The sequence below is a fragment of the Kogia breviceps genome, chromosome 12 (assembly GCF_026419965.1).
Source record: "Kogia breviceps isolate mKogBre1 chromosome 12, mKogBre1 haplotype 1, whole genome shotgun sequence".
In the NCBI taxonomy this organism is placed as follows: domain Eukaryota; kingdom Metazoa; phylum Chordata; class Mammalia; order Artiodactyla; family Physeteridae; genus Kogia; species Kogia breviceps.
Window position 1 is genome coordinate 52354385 of NC_081321.1, and position 24930 is coordinate 52379314.

Sequence of the window (24930 nt, forward strand, 5' to 3'; positions counted from 1 at the left end):
TTTTCTTAGGAAAGTAGGTAATTGGTTGATCTTTTCTCTAGTTTTCATATTATTCATTCAGTTAATTAATTCAACAAATATTTATTGAGTACATATAACGTGCTAGCATCTGTTCTAGGTCGTGGGCATACATCAGTGAACAAAGGAGACAAAAATTCCTGCCTTCAGGAGCTTATATTTTAGTGGCAGAAGACAGAGAATAAAATAAATCCATAGATGGTATAATATGTTGGAAGGTGGTGAGTGTTATGGAAGAAAAGAGAACAAGGAGGGGGAGGAAGGGAATACTGGGGGTTAGGGAGCTGCAATTTTAAATAGGGGGGTTAGAAAGGATCCACTAAGAAGATGACATTTTATTTTTTAAAAATTTATTTATTTATTGGCTGAGTTGGGTCTTTGTTGCTGCGCGCGGGCTTTCTCTAGTTGCAGCAAGGAGGGCTACTCTTCATTGCAGTGCTTGGGCTTCTCATTGCAGTGGCTTCTCTTGTTGTAGAGCACAGGCTCAGTAGTTGTGGCACATGGGCTTAGTTGCTCCACGGCACGTGGGATCTTCCCAGACCAGGACTCGAACCCACGTCCCCTACACTGGCAGGTGGATTCTTAACCACTGCGCCACCAGGGAAGCCCTGAAGATGACATTTAAACAGAGACCTCAGCTGGTGAGAGAAGAGTCACGTGGATATCTGGGCCAAGATCATTCCAACAAGGGCAAAGGACCTTGAATCTGATCTCCTTGTTAGTTTTTATTTTGCCAATTTTCTTTCCTCAGGTGATTTGGTAATGATGGGTAACAGGAGATGATTCTGGAGTTTGATTAATTTAGAAATGTTGACTGTCAATGACCTACTGTTTTTCCTGGCCTCTTTCACCATCCACTTCAGTTCATTTTGAGTTTCTTTATAGGTCCTGATAGTGATACCCCAGATGTGAATTGTGCTGAAGACTAGTAGTTATCACATCTCTTACTGGAGATAGAGAGAAAGGGCTGGGAAGTCAACTAAGAAAAGAGATCCAATTTCAGCATTTCCCTTTGTTTAAGTCCTGCTTGTTGCAAAGTTTGACATCTGAAGGAAGGATTTCAGGACTGTATTCAATGCTGGAGACAACAGAAAAAAAAAAAAAACCCAAACCTCGAAAACCAAAACAACAATAAAATAAATAATTCCATTCCTTCTACTGCATACATTTTAAAGTTAAATTGATACAGTAGTAGTTAACACAGTTACAAAACCATCAAATACTATTTCTAGTATAATTTTAAATTCTGGATACATAAAGGAAAAGTTATAAAACTTCTGCTTCCCTTATAGTAACTCCAGTTTCTAAAAGGGTCCTATTGCACTCACTCTATGTTTGCATGTATTTTGGTGGTGATGCCAAGGGACACCAGGTTTCTACAGGCTCTATTATGAAAGTGCCTTGTAAAGTAAAAAGTGAGTTGAACAAACATAAAATACCACCATTGTTCACTAGGTGCTTTGCTGTTCTTTTAAAAAATATGGCAAGTATTTAATAGCATTAGGAGATAGACAAATATATACGCACCCGTACTGAAAGCCAGACACTAAGCTTTAAGGAAAGTTCACTTTATTCTTTGTGAATTGTCAGTTATTCAGCCTCTCTGTGCTTCAGCCCCCTCATCTGAAAAGTGAGGAAAAAATACTACTTACTTTTGCAACTATATGGTAATATATGTGAGCTAGACATATTGTGGTGATCATTTTGCAACATATACAAATATCGAATCATTACGTTGTACTCCTGACACTAATATAATGTTATAGGTCAGTTATGCCTCAATAAAAAAATAGTGCTTACCGCTTTATAGGGTTGAAGTGAAAATTAAATGGGATAACTCATGCAAAGAACAGTGCCTGGCACACAAAAAGTGCTCAAAAACATTGACAATTATTACTAAATTCACAAAAATATCTACAGTGGAGGGGCACCCATTTCTTCCATTGAGGTGCAAGGTAAAGATACATCTCTTAGGATATCAGGTAAACTTTTGATTTTACTGATAGAATCAGCTGCATCAATTTATTAGTTTTGCCTTCTCATGACACGTATTAAATCCTCATTCTCTGTTAGGTCTTGTGCCAGGGCATTAGTTGATTTTAATCCAGTACTTGATCTTTCACCGAAGGAAAAAAGTTCACAGCGTTATTAAATCTCAAGCATATGCCAGGTCTTCAGAAAAGTTATTGTCAGAAACTAAACTAAGAAAGCCTTTAAAGGCACCCAGATCAGGTGGGAAGGTGATAAGGGCTGGGCATTGTGCCCGGAGTAGGTGAAGGAGGGAGCTCCCGGCCTCGGCCTATTGATGGGCGCTTAGAACTCTGCGGGGCACTATTTCGAGCTGGTGGCTGAATAGGATGCTAGAGCTGCCCTCTTTTTGGGTTAATCACGTTCATAAAAGTGAAGGTGGAAGCAGCCAGAGCGCCCTTCCCCCTCCGGGCTAAAGGCTTCATCCTGATTCGTTCTGGCCACATCCTGATCCTGGACGCTCTTCAGAGATCGCTCCCGGGCGTAGGCTGGCCTCACCTGCTGCAGGTGTCCCCAGGTATCGGGCGACGTAGCCGCCGCCCTATCCTCCACGCCCGGGGCCGAGGGGCGGCCACGCGCGTACAGACCCGGGCGGAGGTCGGGCGCTTGGGGGATCCGGAGGCCGCTGGCGCTGCGCCCGGCCCAGGACGCCCCCAGCGGGGCCGAGGCCGCGCCTCCTCCCGGAACTGGCCGGCGCGGCGTGGCGCCGCGGGAGGAACGGCGGGAGGAACGGCGGGAGGATCGGCGGGAGCCATGGAGGTCCTGCCCGCCGGCGGGGGCCGGACGGGGCTCCCGCAGCCTGAGGTGAGGCCGGAGGACGCGGGGCCCAGAGCGCCCCTGGTTGTAAACCTGCCAGGGGCGCCGCCGGTGGAGCGAGCGCGGTGCTCCCGGGACTCCTGGGAAGGCGAGGAGGACCCGGAGCCCGCCGAGCCTCGGGGCAGCTGCACGGCGTCCCTGGTGAGCGGGTTGCTCACAGAGCTGTACAGCTGCACGGAGGAGGAGGAGACGGCCAGCGGGGGCCGCGGGCCCGGGGGCCGCCAGCGGCGCCGAGACAGCCTCGACAGCTCCACGGAGGCCTCGGGCTCCGACGTGTTCCTGGGCGGCCGCGGCGGCGCCGGAGACTCCCGTGTGCTGCAGGAGCTGCGGGAGCGGCCGAGCCAGCGGCACCAGATGCAGTACCTGTGGCAGAAAGGTGAGGGCCGGGGGAGAGGGTTCCCGGGAGCTTCCCGGAGCCGCGCCCCCGCTGGGACAGTCCGCGCTCTCCGGCTCACCAGCGCGCCCCTGTGCTGATGGGCCGTGCGCCCAGATGTTAAGTTTAGGACGTCTCCTTTGACCTGGCGCGGCTGGCCACAGTGTCACGGATTCATGACTAAGTTCTTATTGTCCCCCCATCCCTTCTCGAGTTGTCGAGTGAAGCATCAGTTATCGGAATGGTACCAACGGTCTCCCCCTTCCCCCCGTCCCCCATTCTCCTTGTGTTTGTGGAGGCCCAAGGGGAGAGGCAGTCCAGGTTCTAATTTCACCAGAACAGCTGTTAAGACAGGTTTGGAGTTTCCGATTTGTCTATCTGAAGTTACCTAGAGGGCCGTGGGAGAGAATAGAGGCGACTCTTGGGGCTGGTTTAAAAAGAAAAAAAATCCACTTTTAAAAAATTTTATTTTAAATCCGCTTTCCTTGGCCACACTGGGAGAGTGTTTAGTGAGGCAGAATAATTCAGTAATGCAGTTTCTAAGCAGAACGTGTGAAATCCATTTCTCAGAACGTCTGGTTTCAAGAAGCTCACTAGGTGGATATTTTTCCCCCCTTGGGTGGAGGATTAGTGGAGGGCCCTAGGGCGTTGTCATTATCACAGCATTTAACTGCCGGTACCTTCAGTTGGAGAGGTCGATCCCAAGATGGCCTTGGCTTTTGGGGGGAGAGGCTAATTTGGTTTCTTTTGTTATCAGACTCTGATGCTAGTGTCCTAATTAAGATTTTTTTTTCCCTCAACTGTTCATAATAGATTTCCTTTCAGGCACTGACACAGTTATTACAGTTGTCTTTTTGTATAGATATATCAAGACCTCAATTTACAAAATGAAGTGAGGTGTGGAAAAACATGCTAAGCCACCATAACATTTCTTGAGTTAATGTCCTTGTGCTAAATTACCAGGAAAGGGAGGAACAAGAATACTATGGATGGGTCTCCTGTCTCCTATTTGTAAAGTCAGTCCAGCTGGTGCGGGGATGGGGTGGGGTCGGGGGGCGGAACCTAACTAGAAAAGGAATAAATTTCCCTGCTTTCTGAAATCTGTGTAAACAGCTTTCAGCTTCCTCTTTTGGCTTCCTGGTGAGGATTTTTTTCCCAGCTGATTGTTACAAATGGCTCCCCCCCCACCCCCGCCTGGGACTTAAGCTGGAGTTGTGCTGTTTAATTTTATACAATTATTTGGCTGTTCTCAGAGTGTTTATGCCAAGAGTTCTGCAGGGCAATAGTTCTTTCAGAATCCAACAGAATCAATTTTGAAGACTTATGATTTGGCTTTCTGTTTTTTACAAAGTTACTTACTTATCATTGTGGAGAGAATTTTGTGGATTAGTGATTTCCTTTTGGAAGAGGAAATTTGGCAAGCTAAAGTTTAAGGAAGATGTCACAGTACAGCTTTGGAAATACAGATTTCAAATAAGTGACCACTCTACTTACTAATCATTCATAAGACCTGTAAGAGTGAGTTTTGCCCAAGTCTCAGTCTTTCTGCATGGTTAGCGATCTGCTAATCTCTTCTTTCCTTGTAGTCGACCCTACTAGGATGTACATGATGCCATATTATGATAGTCCTACACACACAAACACACACATATATCCCTTTTCCTTCATCGATAAACATCATTAGAGTACTAAAAATAAAGAATCAGGTAATGGAAACAGCTGTCTACTTAAATAATTTTACAGCTTATTAGGTTACTTGATTGTTTTCAGGGTCAAAAAAATATCCCTCCTAACATAATATGTGGTTAAGACTCTCTACAATGTAGGTAACCTGTGTATTAATTCGCTCTTCCCTCTGATAGGGATTTTGTTGTAGCACCTATTTAGATATTTAACATGCGTGGGTTGTTTATTTTCGTGAGGCACCAAAATGGTTTCTCAGGAAATCTAGGCGCTCTTTTCACTGTTGTCATTAAGGGCGTGAACTTTGGAGTCAGAAAGCTTGAGTTAATATCCTGTCACTGTTACTTACTAATTGTGTGACCTTGGGCAAGCTCTTTAACCTCTCTGAGTCTCACTTCCCTCACCTACAAATAGGGATAATAATTAATACTACGACTTCATAGTCAGGCAGAGAAAAAAAATATTATATCACTTATATGTGGAATCTAAAAAATAATACAAATAAATTTATTTACAAAACAGCACTCACACACAGTAAACAAACTGATGGTTACCAAAGGGGAAAGGCGGTGGGGAGGTATAAATTAAGAGTGTGAGATTAACAGATATGCACTACTATATATAAAATAGATAAACAGCAAGGATTTACTCTATAGCACAGGGAACTATATTCAGTATCTTGTAATAACCTATAATGGAAAAGAATCTAAAAATATATATAACTGAACCACTTTGCTGTATGCCTGAAACTAATACAATATTGTATTACAATTACAATACAATATTGTAAATCAGCTATACTTCAGTAAAAGAAAATGCTACTACTTCATAGGGCTGTAGTGAGAGTTATGTAAGTTAATGGGTGTGAAGTGCTCAATAAATGTTAGATATTGTTTTTATTATTATATACACTGGAATTCCTTAAAGAGGAAATTGTTCAGTTTGTCAGTTGATGATCTCATTTTTCGTCATTTATTGAACACTGTGTTAGGAGCTATGGCTGATGCTGTGGGACATAATAAAGATAAAGGAGACCTTATTTCTGTCTTCCAGATATTTATATACCAGCAGATGTTGCTGTAAAAGACATTTTCAAGTTCAACTCTGAAGATTTTTCCTACATTGGACAGTACATATCATTCAGAAAATCATAGAGCTCTAGGTATCTGAAGAGTCACCGAAAATGACTCTTTGTGGAAGGAAAGTGTAATTTGAATATAAGATGATGATATCCCTATCTCTTTTGTTTCTGTTAATAGAGGGAAAAACTTTAAACATTCGAATTTGCTCTATTTGAAGGAATCTGGGATTGAAGAGTCTCTGGTGTCTTCTTGTTGCTCGATTCCCCATTTAATCATCCTCAGAACCCAAATGTTTTCAATTAACCTAAGTGTTCTTCTCATTATATCTCACCACATTTGAACTCAAGGTGAGAGAAATAGCTGGCTGTTGTTTTCTTCTTCACAGTAATCCCTTGTTCTTGAGTGCTCTTTATATTAATGTTTATAAAGGCTATTCACATTTGTTTTTCAGAATAATCTTGTAGAATTTGAGACTTGGAGCACTGCCTTGCCTGAGATCACACAGATAAGTGGATTGATCCAAAGGCAATTCTATTTTACTCAAGGTCAAATGCATTTTCCATAATGAGGTCAATCCATTATGACAGCTGTTAAAGCAACCCTCACCTACTTCTCTGACACAGACCCTGACAGTTCACTTCCTGTGATCTCTGGAATGTTTTTCTTACTTTTGCACACTTCTTTTGTTCTCTTCTGATCCTCTCTAGTTTCTCCAAATCCCTTTCAAAATGAGTAGATCCAAACCCCACACAGAACCTCTAATGAGGGCCTAGCCTGTGCCATGCCAAGTGGAAGGCTTTGCCTGCCTGGCAGGTCACAGTATGGTGACTAATGAAGTACGACATTAGTCATACTAATATGCAGTATGACAAACGAAACTCCCAAATTGTAGTGATTATTCATATAAATGTTGTGGTCACTTCTGATTCCCAAGTCTTTTTTCATTTGTAGAAAAACTGCTGTTGAGAATATTAGTTTTATAGATGCGAACTGTCTTTTATCTATTTGAAGGATATATTTTCTACCATATTTTGAAGATGAAATGTTGTACTCAATGTCAAGCTATGGGAAGACTGTATATTTAAAACAAAACCATTATCACTACATTTATCTATATTAGAAAATGTGGTAATATTACTTACTTTGATCATTTACAAAAGTGAGTGCTTTTAAAAAACATTTGTTATCAGCTGTTAGACTTATCATTGATTTAACAGACTAAAGATTCTTTTCTTGTAAGCTTACCATCTGAGCACTTTAATGATAGAAAAAATACATGCCAATTTTAAGGCAATGAAACATAAATTTGAAACCAGAGCTGGATGTCATAAGAGTCTTTGCTTACATGTTACAAGTAGCCTCAAGAATAAAATTATCTTACAGTCTTTTCATGGACAGGGCAAGAAATATTAATAGATGAGTGACTTATTTCATCAGAATCTTTTAGCTGAATGTTTACATGTAATCCTGGGTGAGAATCCAGGATTACTTGGTTTAAATGGATGTTCCAGAGATTTATCTCATGATTGGTATCACATGGAATTTGTATTCCTCTCAGGGTATTTATTGTTATATTTTCCTTTTTCTTTACTGATAGACACAAATGAACTGAAGATGATCCTTCGAGAGCTGAAGTACAGGATTGGCATTCAATCTGCGAAATTACTTCGGCAGCTGAAGCAGAAAGATAGGCTTGTGCACAAAGTGCAGAGGAACTGCGATGTTGTGACAGCGTGCCTGCAGGCTGTGTCTCAGAAGAGAAGTAAGTGCTGGATTGGGGTAAGCCCTTTTGCCACGTGGGACCGGACTGTTAGTGAAGCCACATCAGTAGTCATTATGCTTTTGAATATATGTATTGAGAAGTTTTAAATGGAAGTCTATACCTTCAGAACTAAGAATGATGAACAACTCAGACAGCTTCCTATATTTTTCAGTTAAAATGTATATTACATGTCTGATGTTACAATGTAGTTAGTTTAATTACTCTAGATTTGAGGTAGCACTTCACTTTGACAATGGTTATTTTTGCCTGATGCTACATAATGACTAAAATCTTTATTTTTAAAACAGCAGCAAAGAGACACAACCTAAAAGGCATGTCTCTACTTTCTTAGGTTGTGTTGCTCTAATAAGTGAATTAAACAATTGATTTAAAAGGAGACTCTTGGAACAGGATCTTACAACTTGCTTTGAAATCCGAAAAGGACAAAATATTTTAACAAATTAAACCTGTCTCGTGGGTAATCCATTCATAAGTAACAGATGCATGGTTTATTAACGGAGTTAAAAACAAAATATTAACTTACTAATCCATGTTAGATACTGGATATAAAAGCTTGTGAATTGATTTTTTAATTCTCCATGCAAGAGTTTTATGTTTTATTCTGCTAATGTTTCCCTATTTTTGTTTTTTATTTTTTATTAACATGCAGCGTGGCAGAACAGTACGTTCAGGTATGGTAAACAGAGGCATGATAATGTGTTTTGACAGAATGCCCGTGGCAGCTTTTTAGGTGCATGTGAAAGTTGCCTCTTCTTTTTCCTTTACCCTGTCACATTTTGTATGTAAAGTGATACTTCCTAGAGTTTTTTTTTTTTTAATTCCAAACGAAGATGAGTATGTTTTCATAAAACAATTTTTAGGGCTTGATTAGCTTCAGATAATAAAATTAATGACTTAAATTCCATTCTTATGTTTGTTATTAAAAGAAAATACTGTTTTCTTCCTCTCCTTTTATTATATCACTGTTATCCCCAAATTATTATTATGCTGTTTACTGAGGAAGGTTTCAACCTAAAGTGTATTAAACGTAATACTTCTTTATTGTTATAATGATGTAATAGTTCATACAAGAAGCAGGAATATAATTGAGTAGACTGGTTTTGAATAGGGTTTTCCCCAGAGCCAGACACTTGTCTGAAATAGGTAGAGAAAGAGGGTAGAGATATATAGATATACATGTACATATATAGATATACATGTATATCTATATATGTGTATGTATACAAAAAGTTGTCATGTGTTATAAGTATTTGATATTTTTCCATGGATTCTGGTTGATTCACTAGTGTCCACTAAAAATGGTATTATTTTCCCTTTTTATTTTGAAAAGTTTTGATTTTTCTCTTTTCAGCTGTGTTTTCATCTTCCCATTATTAATGATTGTACCAGAAGTTAAAAGCACAAAGTGGTAAATGCATGGATTTGGATGTGTGGGAAAGTATAAGGGTGGCGGGCATTGGAGCCAGTGTCAGGAAACAGAGAGGAATGTCAGGCTAGCACAGGATCACAGGCTGGTAATTACCAGAGACTGATAATCATTTAGAATTTCACTTTGCTTGACTGATGAAAGGACAGGCTTTTATGTCTTTTTAGAAAAATGTGTCCACACGCCCCCGATTTAATTTGTGGATTTGTGGGTGCAGCATTCCTATGTGTTTTAGATTTTTGTCTCTTTAAGTCCAGAGTTTTGCAGGTCAGAGAATATGGGGTTAATGGCTCTTTTCCTTGGATTTCAGTTCTCACCTGGGTAATAAGACTCTATTAAATGGAACAGAATTTTTTTGTTATTGAATTAAGAAATAACAGTGTATTAGAATTATCATTCTCATCATATGATAAAGTATTATGATGTAGACATTGTTAGAAATTTGACTAAATGGTTATTTATCCATTTGAGAACTCCAGAGGTTAGATTTTTAAAAAAATTAATTAATTATTTTTCGGCTGCATTGGGTCTTTGTTGCTGCCTGTGGGCTTTCTGTAGTTGTGGCGAGAGGGGGCTACTCTTTGATGCAGTGCACGGGCTTCTCATTGCTGTAGCTTCTCTTGTTGCAGAGCATGGGCTCTAGGTGCGTGGGCTTCAGCCGTTGTGGCACGTGGGCTCAGTAGTTGTGGCTCGCGGGCTCTAGCATGCAGGTTCAGTAGTTGTGGCACACGGGCTTAGTTGCTCCACGGCATGTGAGACCTTCCCGGACCAGGGCTCGAACCCGTGTCCCCTGCATTAGCAGGTGGATTCTTAACCACTGCACCATTAGAGAAGCCCCAGAGGTTAGATGTTTAGTGACTAAATGCCTGATTCCAGTACTTACCCACTTGTCCTCTTTCCTCAAAGTCAACTAATAACAAATATGTTTAATTAGATTAGTCACTGAACTTTCAGTTTAGTAGTGACTGTCAGTGATGCGTTGAAATACAGCATACATGTTGAATTGTTTGCATTTAATGTGCAAAAGTCAGATAACCCATATTTTCCCCTCCATATGGATTCAGTGCTTATGATTCTTTCTATAAGGAACTTTTCCCCTTTTATAACATGCTGTAGAATTAAACAATTTTTTTTACATGTACATGAAATATTTTTATTGTTGTTAGTTTTACAAAAACAGGGTCATATTATAGAATTAAACAATTTTAATCTTTTATTAAAATGGATTATTTCCTGTTGATACATGAAGGGGATATATTAATTTTGAAATAAGACTCATAAGTGGATGATGATTCAGAAAGTGGATTATGAACCAAAATGACTAGATCACTTTTATTTCTAACACAGGTGAGATGTAACTGCTTAGTCTTTTTGATTTTCTACACCAAGCCTTATGGTAGAATCCCTTTATTTTCAAACGGGTGAGAATAAGAGCAGGATCAATATTTGCCTTATAGAACAGCAGATTTTTTCCCTAAATTTTACCATTTATCTAAGGGTAACCATAGTATAACCACTTCAGTATTAATCTTAAAATTAATCATAAGAATAGTATCAGCAGCTACTATTCACTAAGTATGTGCTTTATGCGAAAGTGTTGGTTTTATCTCTCATAGCACTTCCAAAAGTATATTGTCTTTAGGCACATTTTATTGGGAAATTGAGATTCAGAAAGTTTAGGTAATTTACCTAGTGGTTGAGAAGGAATTTGAAGATAGGTATCTCAAAACTTCACTCTTTGTACCGCAAACATAAGAAGGGTCTGCTTTTTCTTAGCAATTAGATTGATACTTCTATAATACTGGATTACTGTTGGAGCAATAAGAACTTTTAACATACGAAGGATATAATACAGAGTTTCAGGTTTATTAGAATATACTGCTTTAGCACAGTTTTCATGTGAAGTAAATACTTTATCTTTTCTTGGCCAGCTGGATTATGGAACAAATGTAGTGTGGTGTGCAGGAAAATCTACCCAAAGGCATTAAGATGATGGGAAGAATAAGGTGAATATTTGGCCGGGAGTTTGATTCTGATGTTAAGATTTTTAAGTAGTTTGCTTATCCTGTGGTTTAACTATTTTTCCTGAAAACAGAAGGGAGGCCATCTTAATGATCAGCATTGCCTAGTTCTACAGTTTTCTGCATTGGTATAGTAAATGTTTGTTATGCTGGTTGAGTTTGTGAAAGGTGTTATAGATCAAGTGATTGATCTAGATGATTCCAATCTAGTGGTGATTGGAAAACCGTGAAAAGAGAAAAGCATGAAAAAAATGTGAATGTAAATGGAAGTATTATCTTTATTTTAGCCTGGTCTATAAGTACAGGAATTTTAGGCAGCTTATAGACTCATTTTATTTTAATGTGTCCACCCTGGCATCCTGATAATGTAATTAAATCTTGGTATCATAAATGCCTGGTAGAGACTGATACTTTGTCAAATAGTGAGTGGTCTTTGTTCTTCTTTTTCTATGGGTCTCTTCTCTACAGTAGTACCTTGTCCTCTGCGTCAGAAGAAGGAATTTGTGTGACTCTGAGTTTGGTATCACTGACATTCAACATTTTCCACTAAGAAACAATTCTCATTGTTTTTAAAAAAATTATAAAAAGTAATGCACCTAACCAGCCATCTACTCCTAGGTATTTACCCAAGAGAATTGGAGATGTATATCCCCACAAAAATTGGTACATGAATGTTCATAGCAGTTTTTTTATAAAAGCCAAAAAATGGTAACAACGTCAATGGATGAATGGATAAACAAATGTGATACATCCATACAATGGAATATTATTCAGCCATAAACAGGAATGAAGTTACTAATTCCTGTTACAACATGGATGACCCTTGAAAACATGATGCTAAGTGAAAGAAGCAGGCACAAAAGTCCACATACTTTATGATTCTATTTGAAATGTTCAGAATAGACAAATCCATAGAAATAGAAAGTAACTTAGTCATTGCCAGGGCTTGCGGGTAGGGAGACTAGGAAATGACTGCTAATGGCATGGGTTTCTTGCTGGGGTGATGAAAATGTGCTGTCAGAGAGTGGTGATGGTTGCACAATTCTGTGAATATACTAAAAATCACTAAATTGTACAGTTTAAAAGGGTGAATTTTATGGTATGTGAATTATATCTCAACAAAAAGTGTTAAAATATAATAATAAGGAAACTTTGGAAAATACGGAAGTGTGAAAAGAAGAGGAAAAAGCATTTTCTAAAGACAGTCTCTTAATGTTTTTAAATTTTTATTCAAGTGGTTTTTTAATATGAAGTTTTTCTGAAGTCAGTGTACTGTATAATATTTCTGTTTTCTGCCTTTTTCATGTAACCTATTATAAGCTGGTACCATTGGCATAAATTATTCATAAACATAAGTTTGAATGATTAATGCACTATATTTCAGTCTTCCATTTTATTTTGTCACCACATTGTAATAGTGACGAATCTCCTTTTAGTTGTGAGTACAGAAACACAACTCAAACTGATTTAAGCAATAAAGGAAATTGATGGGCTTACTTAATTAAAAGTCCAAGGATGTGCCTTCAGGTGTAGCTAAATCAGGTAAATACAGGTGCTCAGACAGTATCTTTAAGAATATGACTTCATCTCTTAGCTGTGCTTTCCTCTGTATTGGACAACACCAAAATGGCCAACAGCAGCTCCAAATCAGCAAACTTACCAAAAAGAACATGTTTTTCTGTAGCTCCAGAAAGTCCCATAATTTCCTTTCCTTGACCTAGTTGGGTCACATGCTTACTAAGACTCAACCCTTTTTTTAATGTACGTAGAAGGGGTTAAGGTGATAAGTGCCATAGGGGGAAAAAAACCAACAGGAAAAGGCAGATTTGGTGTGGCCAACAATTGGTGTTGGTGTTGTCAGTCTTTTAAATTTTAACTCTTCTAGTGAGTGTTTTAGTGGCTGCGTGATTTTCATTTTCATTTTGCTGATTACTAATGTGGTTCAGCACCTCTTCCTATGTTTACTGGCTAATTGTCTCCTAAGAAAAGGATTGTCTCCTTTTTCTTATAGATTTGTAGGAATTCTTTATGTATTCTGAATATGAGTCTCTGTCAGATACATGTGATGCAAATACCTTCTCCCACTTTTTTGGCTTGCATTTTCACTCTCTTAAGAGTGTCATCTAGGGCTTCCCTGGTGGCGCAGTGGTTGAGAATCCGCCTGCCGATGCAGGAGACACGGGTTCGTGCCCTGGTCCGGGAAGATCCCACATGCCGCGGAGCAACTAAGCCGGTGAGCCATGGCCGCTGAGCCTGTGCGTCCGGAGCCTGTGCTCCGCAACGGGAGAGGCCACAACAGTGAGAGGCCCGCATACCGCAAAAAAAAAAAAAAAAAAAAAAAAGAGTGTCATCTAGAGGGCATCTATGAACATTCCATTGGGAGTCATTCTTTCCTATCAGGCATCTCACCTGCTGCTTTGTGTATTTGGTCAGATTTCTGGCATGTTTTGTTTCCTGTTGTTTAGTAAAGATGCTGTTCCTGGGATGTACTAAACCAGGTGATTTTTTCCTTTTGATTTAATATACTGAGAAAGAAATGGGGCTGTTAAGATCAATTTTAGGAGTGGTGTGTGTATTAAATAGCTATTCATTCTGGAACACAAGGACAGGATTGTAATAAAATGAGATGGAACAGTTTAAAAACAAAGAGTGTCATTTGATGAACAAGAGTTCTTAGTTTTTATGTAGTCCAATTTACTAGTCTTTTAGCCTCTTGCAGGGCCAGCTTCACGGGCATGTGATCTGTGCAGTCACGTGGGACCCATTCTCATTAGGGCCCTACAATTGGTTTAATGCTCTGCTGTTGCTTTTCTTAGTGATTTTTTAAAAAATTTATTTATTTATGGCTGTGTTGGGTCTTCATTTCTGCACGAGGGCTTTCTCTAGTTGCGGCAAGCGGGAGCCATTCTGCATCGCAGTGCGCAGGCCTCTCACTGTCGCGGCCTCTCTTGTTGCGGAGCACAAGCTCCAGACGTGCAGGCTCAGTAGTTGTGGCTCAAGGGCCTAGTTGCTCCGCGGCATGTGGGATCCTCCCAGACCAGGGCTCAAACCCATGTGCCCTGCATTGGCAGGCAGACTCTCAACCACTGCGCCACCAGGGAAGCCCCTTAGTGATTTTTGAACAAGGGGTCCCACAGGTTAGGTAACCAGTCCTGCCTTTATAGCTGGTGCTTTGTATTCTCCCATTATATTTTCAGGAAGCTTTATTATTTTGTTTTCAGATCAAGAGCCACCTAGAATTGATTCATTTTGTTCACATGAAATGCGAAAAGAGTCAAATTTCATTTTTGTCCAGAAAAAAAATTCATTTTTGTCCATGTGGACATCTAATTGACTTAGCACGGTTTATCAGAGACCATCCTTTTACCACTGCTCTGTGATGCGATTTTTATTTAAAATTCTATATGTGTGTGGGTCTATTTGGGGTCTCTTATCCTATTTTGTTGTTTGATTTGTCTATCCTTGAGCCAGTGCAACAGTCTTAATTACTGCGCTTTGTAATAACTCTTACTCTCTGATAGTGTAGATTCTTACACCTTGTTCTTCTTCAGGACTGTTTTGCTTATTATTGGCTTTTAGGGGAGAATTGACATCTTTACAATGTTGGGTCCTCCAATCCATAACTATGGTATTTAAAATTATTATTCAAATTTATTTGAATAATAATTTACAGTTTTCTATGTGGAAGTCTTACATATCTTTTACTATATTCTTAGGTAATTGAGTTTTCTTGATGCTATTTAATTTATTTTTTTTAAACGAATTTATTCATTTTATTTATTTATTTTTGGCTGCGTTGGGTCTTTGTTGCTATGCGCAGGCTTTCTCTAGTTGTGGAGAGTGGGGGCTACTCTCCCTTGTGTGGGCTTCTCATATCCGTGGCTTCTCTTGTGCAGCATAGGCTGTAGGCATGCAGGCTTCACTAGTTGTGGCGCACAGGTTCACTAGTTGTGGCACACGGGCTTAGTTGCTCCACGGAATGTGGGATCTTCCCAGACCAGGGCTCGAACCCATGTCTCCTACATTGGCAGGCGGATTCTTAACCACTGCGCCACCAGGGAAACCCTCTTGATGCTATTTTAAATTGGTATCTTTTAAGAAATTCATTTTCTATTTGTTTCTAATACATAGAAGTATGATTGTTATCTGCATATTGGTACTATATCCAGTAATCTTACTTTTTCTTTTGTTGATTCTGATACTTTATCTGTAAAATCATTTGTTTTTTCTAAGTACATAATCTTTATCATCTGTGAATACTGTCAGTTTTATGGGTTTCTTTACCATCCTTTCATTTATTTTTCTCGTCTTGTGTACTGGCTAGGACCTCCGGTTTAATCGAATAGAAGTAATGAAAATAAGATGAGAATTTTTGTCACATGTACGACCTCAGAAGGAAAGTTTTCTTTTTATCATTTCACCATTAAGTACAATGTTTGCTGAAAGTTTTCTGTAGAAATCCTTTATCAAATTAAGAAAATTATCTTGTCTAATTTGCTAAGATGCTGAATTTTATCACATACTTTATTGCTGTATTGAGATATTATGTTGAATTTTATATTTTTGTTGAATGTTAAAACAACTTTGTATTCTTGTAAAAAATCCTACCTAGGTCATGGTATATATATATATATATACACACACACACACATAATATATGCACACATATATACACATATATATACACATAAAATATGTATATGTACATACATCCATGTATACATTGCTTGATTTGGTTTGCTAATATTTTTGTGATTTTTTTATGGCTATGTTCATGAGTGAGATTAGCTTATAATTTTCTGTTCTTGTAATGCTCTTGTCAAGTTTTGGGAGTCTCATTAAAGAAGTTACAGAGTGCCCTCTTTTTACATTCTTTGGAAGAGATTGTATAAGACTGGAATTATTTCTTTCATAAACGTTTGGTAGAATTCACTGGCAAAATATTTGGGCCTGAAGTTTCCTTCATAGGAAGGTTTTAAATTATGACAACTTAAAAAATTATACGATTATTTGTATTTTCTATTTCTTTTTATATCAGCTTTGGTAAATTACAATTTGCCCACTTCACGTAAATTTTCACATTTATAGGCATAAAAATTTTGAGAATTTTTTTGGTTCCTTTAGTGTTCCACAATATTAAAACAATATCACTGATTTAAATAGAAATTCACTTACTATTTAAGGTATCTATTATAGAATGCATCACCATAAAGAAGAGTATTCTAATACATGTATATATATTAAAAAAATAAGCAAAATCTGTGTATGATATCTACCTATGAAGATTGAATAATAAATATTACTGGCACATTAGAAGCCCTTGTGTGTTCCTCCCTGGCCGAAATCTCCTTTCTCCCCTGTGTTTGTGTTAATTATTCCCTGGCTTCTCTTTATAGTTTTTCTGCCTGTTGTACATATTCCTAAACAACATATAGTTTTGAAAAGCTGAGTAGCAAGCCCATGCCTAGTTGTGTAGGGAAAGGGTAATGTTGCTGCCTCTGTTAGAGAAAAGCTCTCAAAAGGTAAACCAAACCGTTTCTGGGTCACAGTCTGATGTTGGGTTCCTCAGAGAATTCATAGGAGCCCCTTCTGGGGGAGTCAGAGGGCACGTCCTGTGGCATCTGCCAGGGCTGTGTTTTGTGCTAGTTGATGAATGATCGGCTAAGCTGGAGGAGTGGACTGCTGCTTATTTATTTATTTATTTTAAAAATTTATTTTATTTTTGGCTGCGTTGGGTCTTCGTTGTGGTGTGCGGGCTTCTTACTGTGGTGGCTTCTCCTGTCATGGCACACGGGCTCAGTTGCTCCGCGGCACGTGGGATCCTTCCGGATCAGGGCTCGAACCCGTGTCCCCTGCATTGGCAGGCGGATTCCCAACCATTGTGCCACCAGGGAAGCCTGACTGCTGATTTTTTTTTTTTTTTTGCGGTGCGCGGGTCTCTCACTGCTGTGGCCTCTCCCGCTGTGGAGCACAGGCTTCGGACACGCAGGGTGAGCTGCCATGGCTCACGGGCCCAGCCGCTCCGGGGCATGTGGGATCTTCCCGGACCGGGGCGCGAACCTGTGTCCCCTGCATCGGCAGGCGGACTCTCAACCAGTGTGCCACCAGGGAAGCCCTCTTTCTTTTTCAACATCATTGCCCGTATCCCCTTGAGGAAGGGTGCCTGTGAGGTAAATTTTTGGAAATTGTGCAGGAATGAAAATATCTTTATTATATCCTTTATTTTATTTTATTTTATTTTTTTGGGGGGGTACTTAGGCCTCTCACTGTTGTGGCCTCTCCCGTTGCGGAGCACAGGCTACGGACGCGCAGGCTCAGCGGCAATGGCTCACGGGCCCAGCTGCTCCACGGCATGTGGGATCTTCGCGGACCGGGGCACGAGCCCGTGTCCCCTGCATCGGCAGGCGGGCTCTCAACCACTGCACCACCAGGGAAGCCCATATATCCTTGCTTTAATTGACATTTCTATACCTGTTTTATTGCCTTGCTTTCATTGTTGGTCTAGAGAAGTCTAGAGCCTTTCTGATTCCTTATCCTTTGTACTGGATTGTTTGTTTTTTCCTCTTTGAAAGCTTGTGGGATCTTTCTTTGTTCTTGGTCTTTTGGAATTCACGATCGTGTTGCTTGGTGTGGGTCTGTTTTCACCCACTATGCCTGGGTCCAGACAGGCTCTTTTGATCCGGCAACTATGTCTTTCAGTTCTGAAAAATTTATGTGAATTAATTTTTTGATGTTTTCCTCTCTCTTTTTATTTTTTCCTTTTTCCTCTTTCTGGAATTCTATTGTTTGGCTGTTGGAACGTCTGGACTAGTTTTGTAATATTCTTGTCTTATTTTCTATATCTGTTGTTTATTTATTTATTTTTTTTGCTTTATTTACTCAGATTATTGCAACTTTATTTCCCACTCCTGTTATTGAGACCTCTTTTTTAAGTTGTTAGTTGAATGTTCCATGTATATATATGGTATTCTGTTCTTATTTCATAGATGCAATCTATTTTCTTATTGCTCTAAGGATATTCATGATAGAGACTAAAACAGACAAGCAGAAAATACCAATTTGGAGGAAATAGATTATCCAGGGAGGAAAGAAACCTTCAAAATGCTGTTAAAATTCAAGTCTTTCCCCGGATATCCGGTGATCCTTGACTGTCTGCTCATAAGTGTGAGAATCTGAAAGAATGAGTTGAACTCTGAGCTCGCCGGGTAGAGCTTGTGGACTTTGAGCTTTACTGGAGTGTCATCTGGATGGGCCCTTTCTTATAGGGCCCCCCAGGTCAGTGTCTCCAGGTTTTTCTTGTGGAGCTGATCAAAGTCCTCTGGGAAGAGTCCTCTGACTTCCTGCCTGGATGGTGAAGGTCTGTGGGGCTAAGAGCTGGGTCTCTGCATTCAGCATTCAGTGTGCATATGGTCACTGGATTCCCTCTGTTTTAGGTAAGATTCCCATCCTCAGCTGGTTGTCCAGCAACTCTGTTTTACCCCTTTTCAGAAATGAAACCGTCAGTCTTTTGCAGGTATGGAAGAGGAGTAATTGTCCAGCCTCATGAAGTAGAGGAGAGGATATAGGGATCCAGCTGCTTCTCAACAGCTTTCTCCCACCTCTCCTTATGAAACCTGGTTGCCTGTCTCTGAGTCTTTTGTGGAATATGTGGTGTAATAGAGGTTGGATTTCCACTTTCCTGTGCGATTTTGGGATTTGGCTTTCTAGGATCTGCTAAGTCAATTTCTACTTGTCCATATGTTTTTTCATCTTCAAAATTCTATTGCTGTTGTCTCTGATGCTTTTTTTTTTTTTTTTTTAGTTCTTGGTCCTTGTGGGTTATGCTAAACAAAAATCTCTTAACTGTATTTTTAGTGTGATTTTGGTGGGGACCAAAATTAGATGGAATTTTTTTGAATCTTCCTTCTTAACCCAGATGTATGTATTCCTTTTTCATAAGCTCATTTGTTTTGCTAGATGGAAAGAAATTAGTATTTTTTCAGCTTTATTGAGATATAATAGACATATAAACAAGTTAGCATTTAGATTAAGGTTTATGTGCCTTAACTTTGGAACTTGGTTGCAGAGTTGTGACTTTTGGTATAACGTTGTTAATATTGATAACAGATTTAGGTTTGTTTTGATATATAATTAGCAGCGTGGTCTGCCCTAAAGTAAAACTATGACTAGATGAAAGAAATAGGATTATTATTGCTTACAACATATTTTAGCAACCATTTCCTCTCATTTCCTTTAAACTCTTAGTGTCTTGCAGCTGAGTTTTTAAAAATTTTGTCATAATTTACTTATCCTTACTGCAAATTTATGAAATATTTGAAAGTATTGTATAGCTTTTGAACCTCTAACTTCTGAGAGATTCTTTTTTTTAAAAAAAAAAATAAATTTATTTACTTATTTTTGGCTGCTTTGGGTCTTCGTTGCTACACACCGGCTTTCTCTAGTTGTAGCAAGTGGGGCTACTCTTTGTTGCAGTGTGCGGGCTTCTCATTGTGGTGGCTTCTCTTGTTGCGGAGCATGGGTTCTAGGTGCACAGGCTTCAGTAGTTGTGGCACGTGGGCTCAGTAGCTGTGACTTGTGGGCTCTACAGCAGGCTCAGTTGTTGTGGCACTTGGGGCTTAGTTGCTCCGTGGCATATGAGATCTTCCCAGACCAGGGCTGGAACCCGTGTCCCCTGCATTGGCAGGTGGATTCTTAAACACTGCACCACCAGGGAAGCCCCTGAGAGATTCTTGTGGCTTTGGAAAAAAGCAAAACAGTAGCTGTTTCTTGTGCACATTACAGAGAGAACTGGTTTTTAGAGAAAAACATCTGAATCTCAAAGTCATAGTAATTTAGAGCTAGAAGAGAACTTAAATCTGATTTCTGTTTACTCCCAACCTTAGGGCTGGGCAAAGTGAGGTGGAAGAGTTAAGAGTGTTGCCAAATATAATCTGCAAAACAAAAAAACAAAACAAAAAACCGAATCACTGTGATGTACACCTAAATCTAACCCAGTATTGTAAATCAACTATACTTCAGTTAAAAACAAAACATTGCGGGAACTCTTTCTACTGGTTAGTGACTCAGTCAGGACTCCCCTGGTTGGTGGTGCCCTTACTATCAGTTGTGACAAAAGAAAACTGTATATACAGCCAGCAGGGGGAGTTCTCTTTCTCTTTTAAGCTTTCCTAAGAACCGTGTTAAATTACGTTCTCTGTATTGTCATGGCTTGAATCCTGGTTCTGCCACTTCCTTAAGGTGCAGTCTCATGTAAGTTCTTTGATATCCCTGTGTGTGCTTTGTTTTTCTCATCAGTTAGAAAAGGGACATGATGAGGGGCTTCCCTGGTGGCGCAGTGGTTGAGAATCCGCCTGCCGATGCAGGGGACACGGGTTCGTGCCCCGGTCCGGGAAGATCCCACATGCCGCAGAGCGGCTGGGCCCGTGAGCCATGGCCGCTGAGCCTGCGCGTCCGGAGCCTGTGCTCCGCAACAGGAGAGGCCACAACAGCGAGAGGCCCGTGTACTGGAAAAAAAAAAAATAGAGCTAGAGGGAACCTCAGAATTAATCTAGTGTAATTGCCTCTTGAACATAGAACACTAGTGTCTGTGAACTGCCTTCTCAACTAGATTGAAAGCTGTTTGAGGATATGGCTATTTGACAATAACTACTTGATAAGTGAACATTTAGTACATAATACTAACCGATAATGAGAGTGCAGTCTTATCTCTACGTGAGGATGAAGTGAGTAGGGAAAATTAGATGATATCACTCTCATTAGAAAGAAAGTTTGAAAATGTATACACCAGGCAGCAGGAAAATAGCAAAGACAGATAATTCAGCTGTGTTGTCTTTATAGAATATGTCCTTAACAGCATTGCAAAATTTTACCTACTCAGTTCTAAACATGGATCTGACCTATCTCCCTCCCCAGACTGAAGGACCTTTTTGTTTCCTACCTGCTTCTTGGCATTTCTGTCATGCTTTTACTTTCAATGTCATTGAACAATAATGTAATATTTTTTTCTGGGGAGGGCATGAACAAGTAGGTGTTTATAATGGACTCTGTATAGAAATATATTTTAATATCTTATGTTGGAAGAGAATTGTTTCTAATGAAGGCTTATCGTTGCCCATGCCTAGTCTTTTAGATGGAGCTCTTTTTCCGTCTCATCCATTATTGCCTTCTCAGCACCATTTGCAAAAAGGAATGTTCCAGGACATGGTCACTAAGACAACATCAAAGTTTTCTCTTTGGCCTGCAATCTCTTCCATAAGGTTTCTGCTGTGTATGAACGTTGCTGTAGCTGGTTGTCTTGGTTTTTTTGTGTGTCTAGTTCCTCCAGCTCAAGTTGGAGATCTTCTCCTCACATCTTACTGCCACTACCTAGGATTGCCAGCAGAGGGCAGGCTTGCTCCTTTCCCTGATCTGGGACCTGCAATCTCTTCTTCCCGCCCAGTCTGTCGTCTCTGATATCCAGCAGTTTTCTGATTTGTTAGATCACACAGTTTCTAGAATCAGTTATAATATAATTCAAAACTAGTGGAAAAGGGACACAAAAGTCATTTTTGTTTTCTCCATACATCTTGATTCTTTGGGGCAGATGTCTTTTAGCCCACGTTGGTGGCCCTCTCTGAGCTTCTTCTACCCGTATTCTCCCAGGATGACCCACGGAAGGTATGCGGGCCTCTCACTGTTGCGGCCTCTCTCCTTGCGGAGCACAGGCTCCGGACGCGGAGGCTCAGCGGCCATGGCTCACGGGCCCAGCCGCTCCGCGGCACGTGGGATCCTCCCGGACCGGGGCACGAACCCGTGTCCCCCGCATCGACAGGCGGACTCCCAATCACTACGCCACCAGGGAAGCCCAGGAGGATTCTTAATAGGTCGTTAAGGAGGCTTCTCAAGTTTGATTCCCACATCGAGGTCCACAATGTTGCAGCGTTCCTACAAAAAGACACATTTACATGGAGCTAAAGTCTATACACATCCATATTAATAGATTTTTTGTTGTTATTCATGGAAAGATGTGATAATAATAATTCTCCTTTTTAGAGGAGGAACTAAATTTGCAAACAGTATTGGGCTGTGAGTTCAGGAGTCCTGGATTCTGTTTTTGATGTTTCTGGATTTTCTGCAAATCATCCTGCTTGCCTTTGTTCACCTGTTTGTAAAAAGAGTATTCTTCTTGGGGACTTACTGGTGACTTTTCTTCAGGGTGTCTCATTGAAGAAAATACATTTTCTCTTTCAAGTTTTAGCTGTTGTATTTGAGAGTGGGGAGGATTCACCCCACATCAGAAAAACAACAAATTTCCCAGGGAAATGACCATCTCTCTCTGCCCTCCCAGCCTGAGCATTAAAAAAAAATTTAGTTGCAATCAATTTATCCCTTTATACGAGTGAAAGTTGAACAATGAGTAGAAGGTGTCCTCATTATAGTCATTGCTAATAGTTAACCCACCTGTGGGAAGACCAGTGGCATGTGAAATTCGCTCCACTTGTGTTGACCAGTCGTCTTCAGCATCCAGTGGTATCCACGTCCTTGCCACGGATGGCTGGGACCCGGCACTCTTAAACTTTCCCATTAAGTTAATGCTCTTTGCACTTGAATTTCAGTCTGTGTTTTACTTGAAACCATATCCAGAGTGGATGTCAGTGCTGTGACTATAGTTAGGGAATGTGAGCCTCAGAATGAGTAAATGACCTGAGTTTTCCCAGTAAATCAACCTAATTCTCCTCTCAATTCATAGAATCATGAAATTTGAGCTCCTTGGGGATCATCTAGTCCAACACGCTCATCTTACAGATGAGGAAATTGGAGGCTCAGAAGTGCTAATAAGATGGTTGTAACTACCTCACATCCATTAGGATGGCTGCTATTAAAAAAAACCCAGAAAACAAAACAAAACAAAAACCCAGAAAATAAGTGTTGGCAAGAATGTGTGAAAAATTGAAACCCTTGTACACTTTTGGAGGGAAAGTAAAATGGTGCTGCTGCTATGGCAAATGGTATGACCGTTCCCCCCCAAATTAAAAATAGAATTACCATGAGATCCAGCAGTTCTTCTGGGTATACAGTCGTCCCTAGGTGTCTGCAGCGTATGGTTCCAGGACCAGCTATGGATACCAAAATCCATGGATGCTCAAGTTTCTCTGTATCTACAGCTCCACATCTGTGTAATCAATCAACTGCAGATAGCGTAGAACTGTAGTATTTATTGAAAAAAATCTGCGGATAAGTGGACTAGCACAGTTCAAACCCATGTTGTTCAAGGGTCAACTGTATACCCCAAAGAATTGAAAATAGGGTCTGGAAAAGGTATCTGTACATCCACGTGTATACCAACATTATTTGCAATAGCCAAAAGGTGGAAGCACCCCAAGTGTCCATTGATGGATGAATGGATAAACAAAATGTGGTTTATACATATGGCGAAATCTTTTTTGTGTGTGTGTTACGCGGGCCTCTCACTGTTGTGGCCTCTCCTGTTGTGGAGCACAGGCTCCGGACACATAGGCTCAGCGGCCATAGCTCACGGGCCCAGCCGCTCTGCGGCATGTGGGATCTTCCCGGACCGTGGTACGAACCCGTGTCCCCTGCATCGGCAGGTGGACTCTCAACCACTGCGCCACCAGGGAAGCCCTGGCGGAATATTTTTTTAAAAATTTATTTATTTTTTTGCTGGAGTATAGTTGCTTTACACTGCTGTGTCAGTTTCTCCTGTACAGCAAAGTGAATCAGCCGTACGTATACATATATCCCCTCTTTTTTTGGATTTCCTTCCCATTTAGGTCACCATAGAGCACTGACTAGAGTTCCCTGTGCTGTACAGTAGGTTCTCATTAGTTATCTATTTTATACATAGTAGTGTATATATGTCAATCCCGATCTCCCAATTCATCCATATGTTTGAGAGTGGTATCCATGCATTTGTTCTCTACGTCTGTGTCTATTTCAGCTTTGCAAATTAGTACATCTATACCATTTTTCTAGATTCCACATATATACGTTAATATACATTCTTTTTCTCTTTCTGACTTACTTCATTCTGTATGACAGTCTCTAGGTCCATCCATGTCTCTGCAAATGATACAATTTCATTCCTTTTTATGGCTGAGTAATATTCCTTTGTATATATGTACCACATCTTCTTTATCCATTCCATTCCATGTTGATGGACATTTAGGTTGCTTCCATGTCCTGGCTATTGTAAATAGTGCTGCAGTGAACATTGGTGTGCATGTATCTTTTTGAATTAGGTTTTCTCAGGGTATATGCCCAGGAGTGGGATTGCTGGGTCATATGGTAGTTCTAGTTTTAGATTTTTAAGGAACCTCCATACTGTTCTCCATAGTGGCTGTATCAATTTACATTCCCACCAGTAATGTAAGAGGGTTCCCATTTTTCCACACCCTCTCCAGCATTTATTGTTTGTAGATTTTTTGATGATGGCCATTCTGACTGGTGTGAGGTGATACCTCACTGTAGGTTTCTTTTTTAAATTGTTCACATTTATTTTATTTGGCCTCACCCATTTCTCAATATTTAGGACTAGTGTTTTTTTTAAATTAATTTTTATTGGAGTATGGTTGCCTCATTGTAGTTTTGATTTGCATTTCTCTAATAATTAGTGATGTTGAGCATCTTTTCATGTGTTTGTTGGCCACCTGTATGTCTTCTTCGGAGAAATGTCTATTTAGGTCTTCTGCCCATTTTTGGAT

The 24930-nt window shown here is 40.1% G+C and overlaps 1 protein-coding gene across 3 annotated transcripts in view; it reads left to right on the plus strand.

Annotated features, from left to right (window-relative positions):
• Positions 1-832: 832 nt before the first annotated feature.
• Positions 833-24930, plus strand: part of TBC1D30 (TBC1 domain family member 30) — an 87908-nt gene continuing 63810 nt past the window's right edge. The window contains exons 1-2 of one of the 3 annotated variants that reach the window (XM_059080341.2): positions 833-3238; positions 7598-7762. In XM_059080341.2, coding sequence (XP_058936324.1) covers positions 2800-3238; positions 7598-7762 — 604 coding nt within the window. In that variant the 5' untranslated portion in view covers positions 833-2799. Of the gene's footprint in view, positions 3239-7597; positions 7763-8438; positions 8455-24930 lie in introns of those variants that run through there. The other 2 variants (XM_067009688.1, XM_067009689.1) reach the window with 2 other exon arrangements.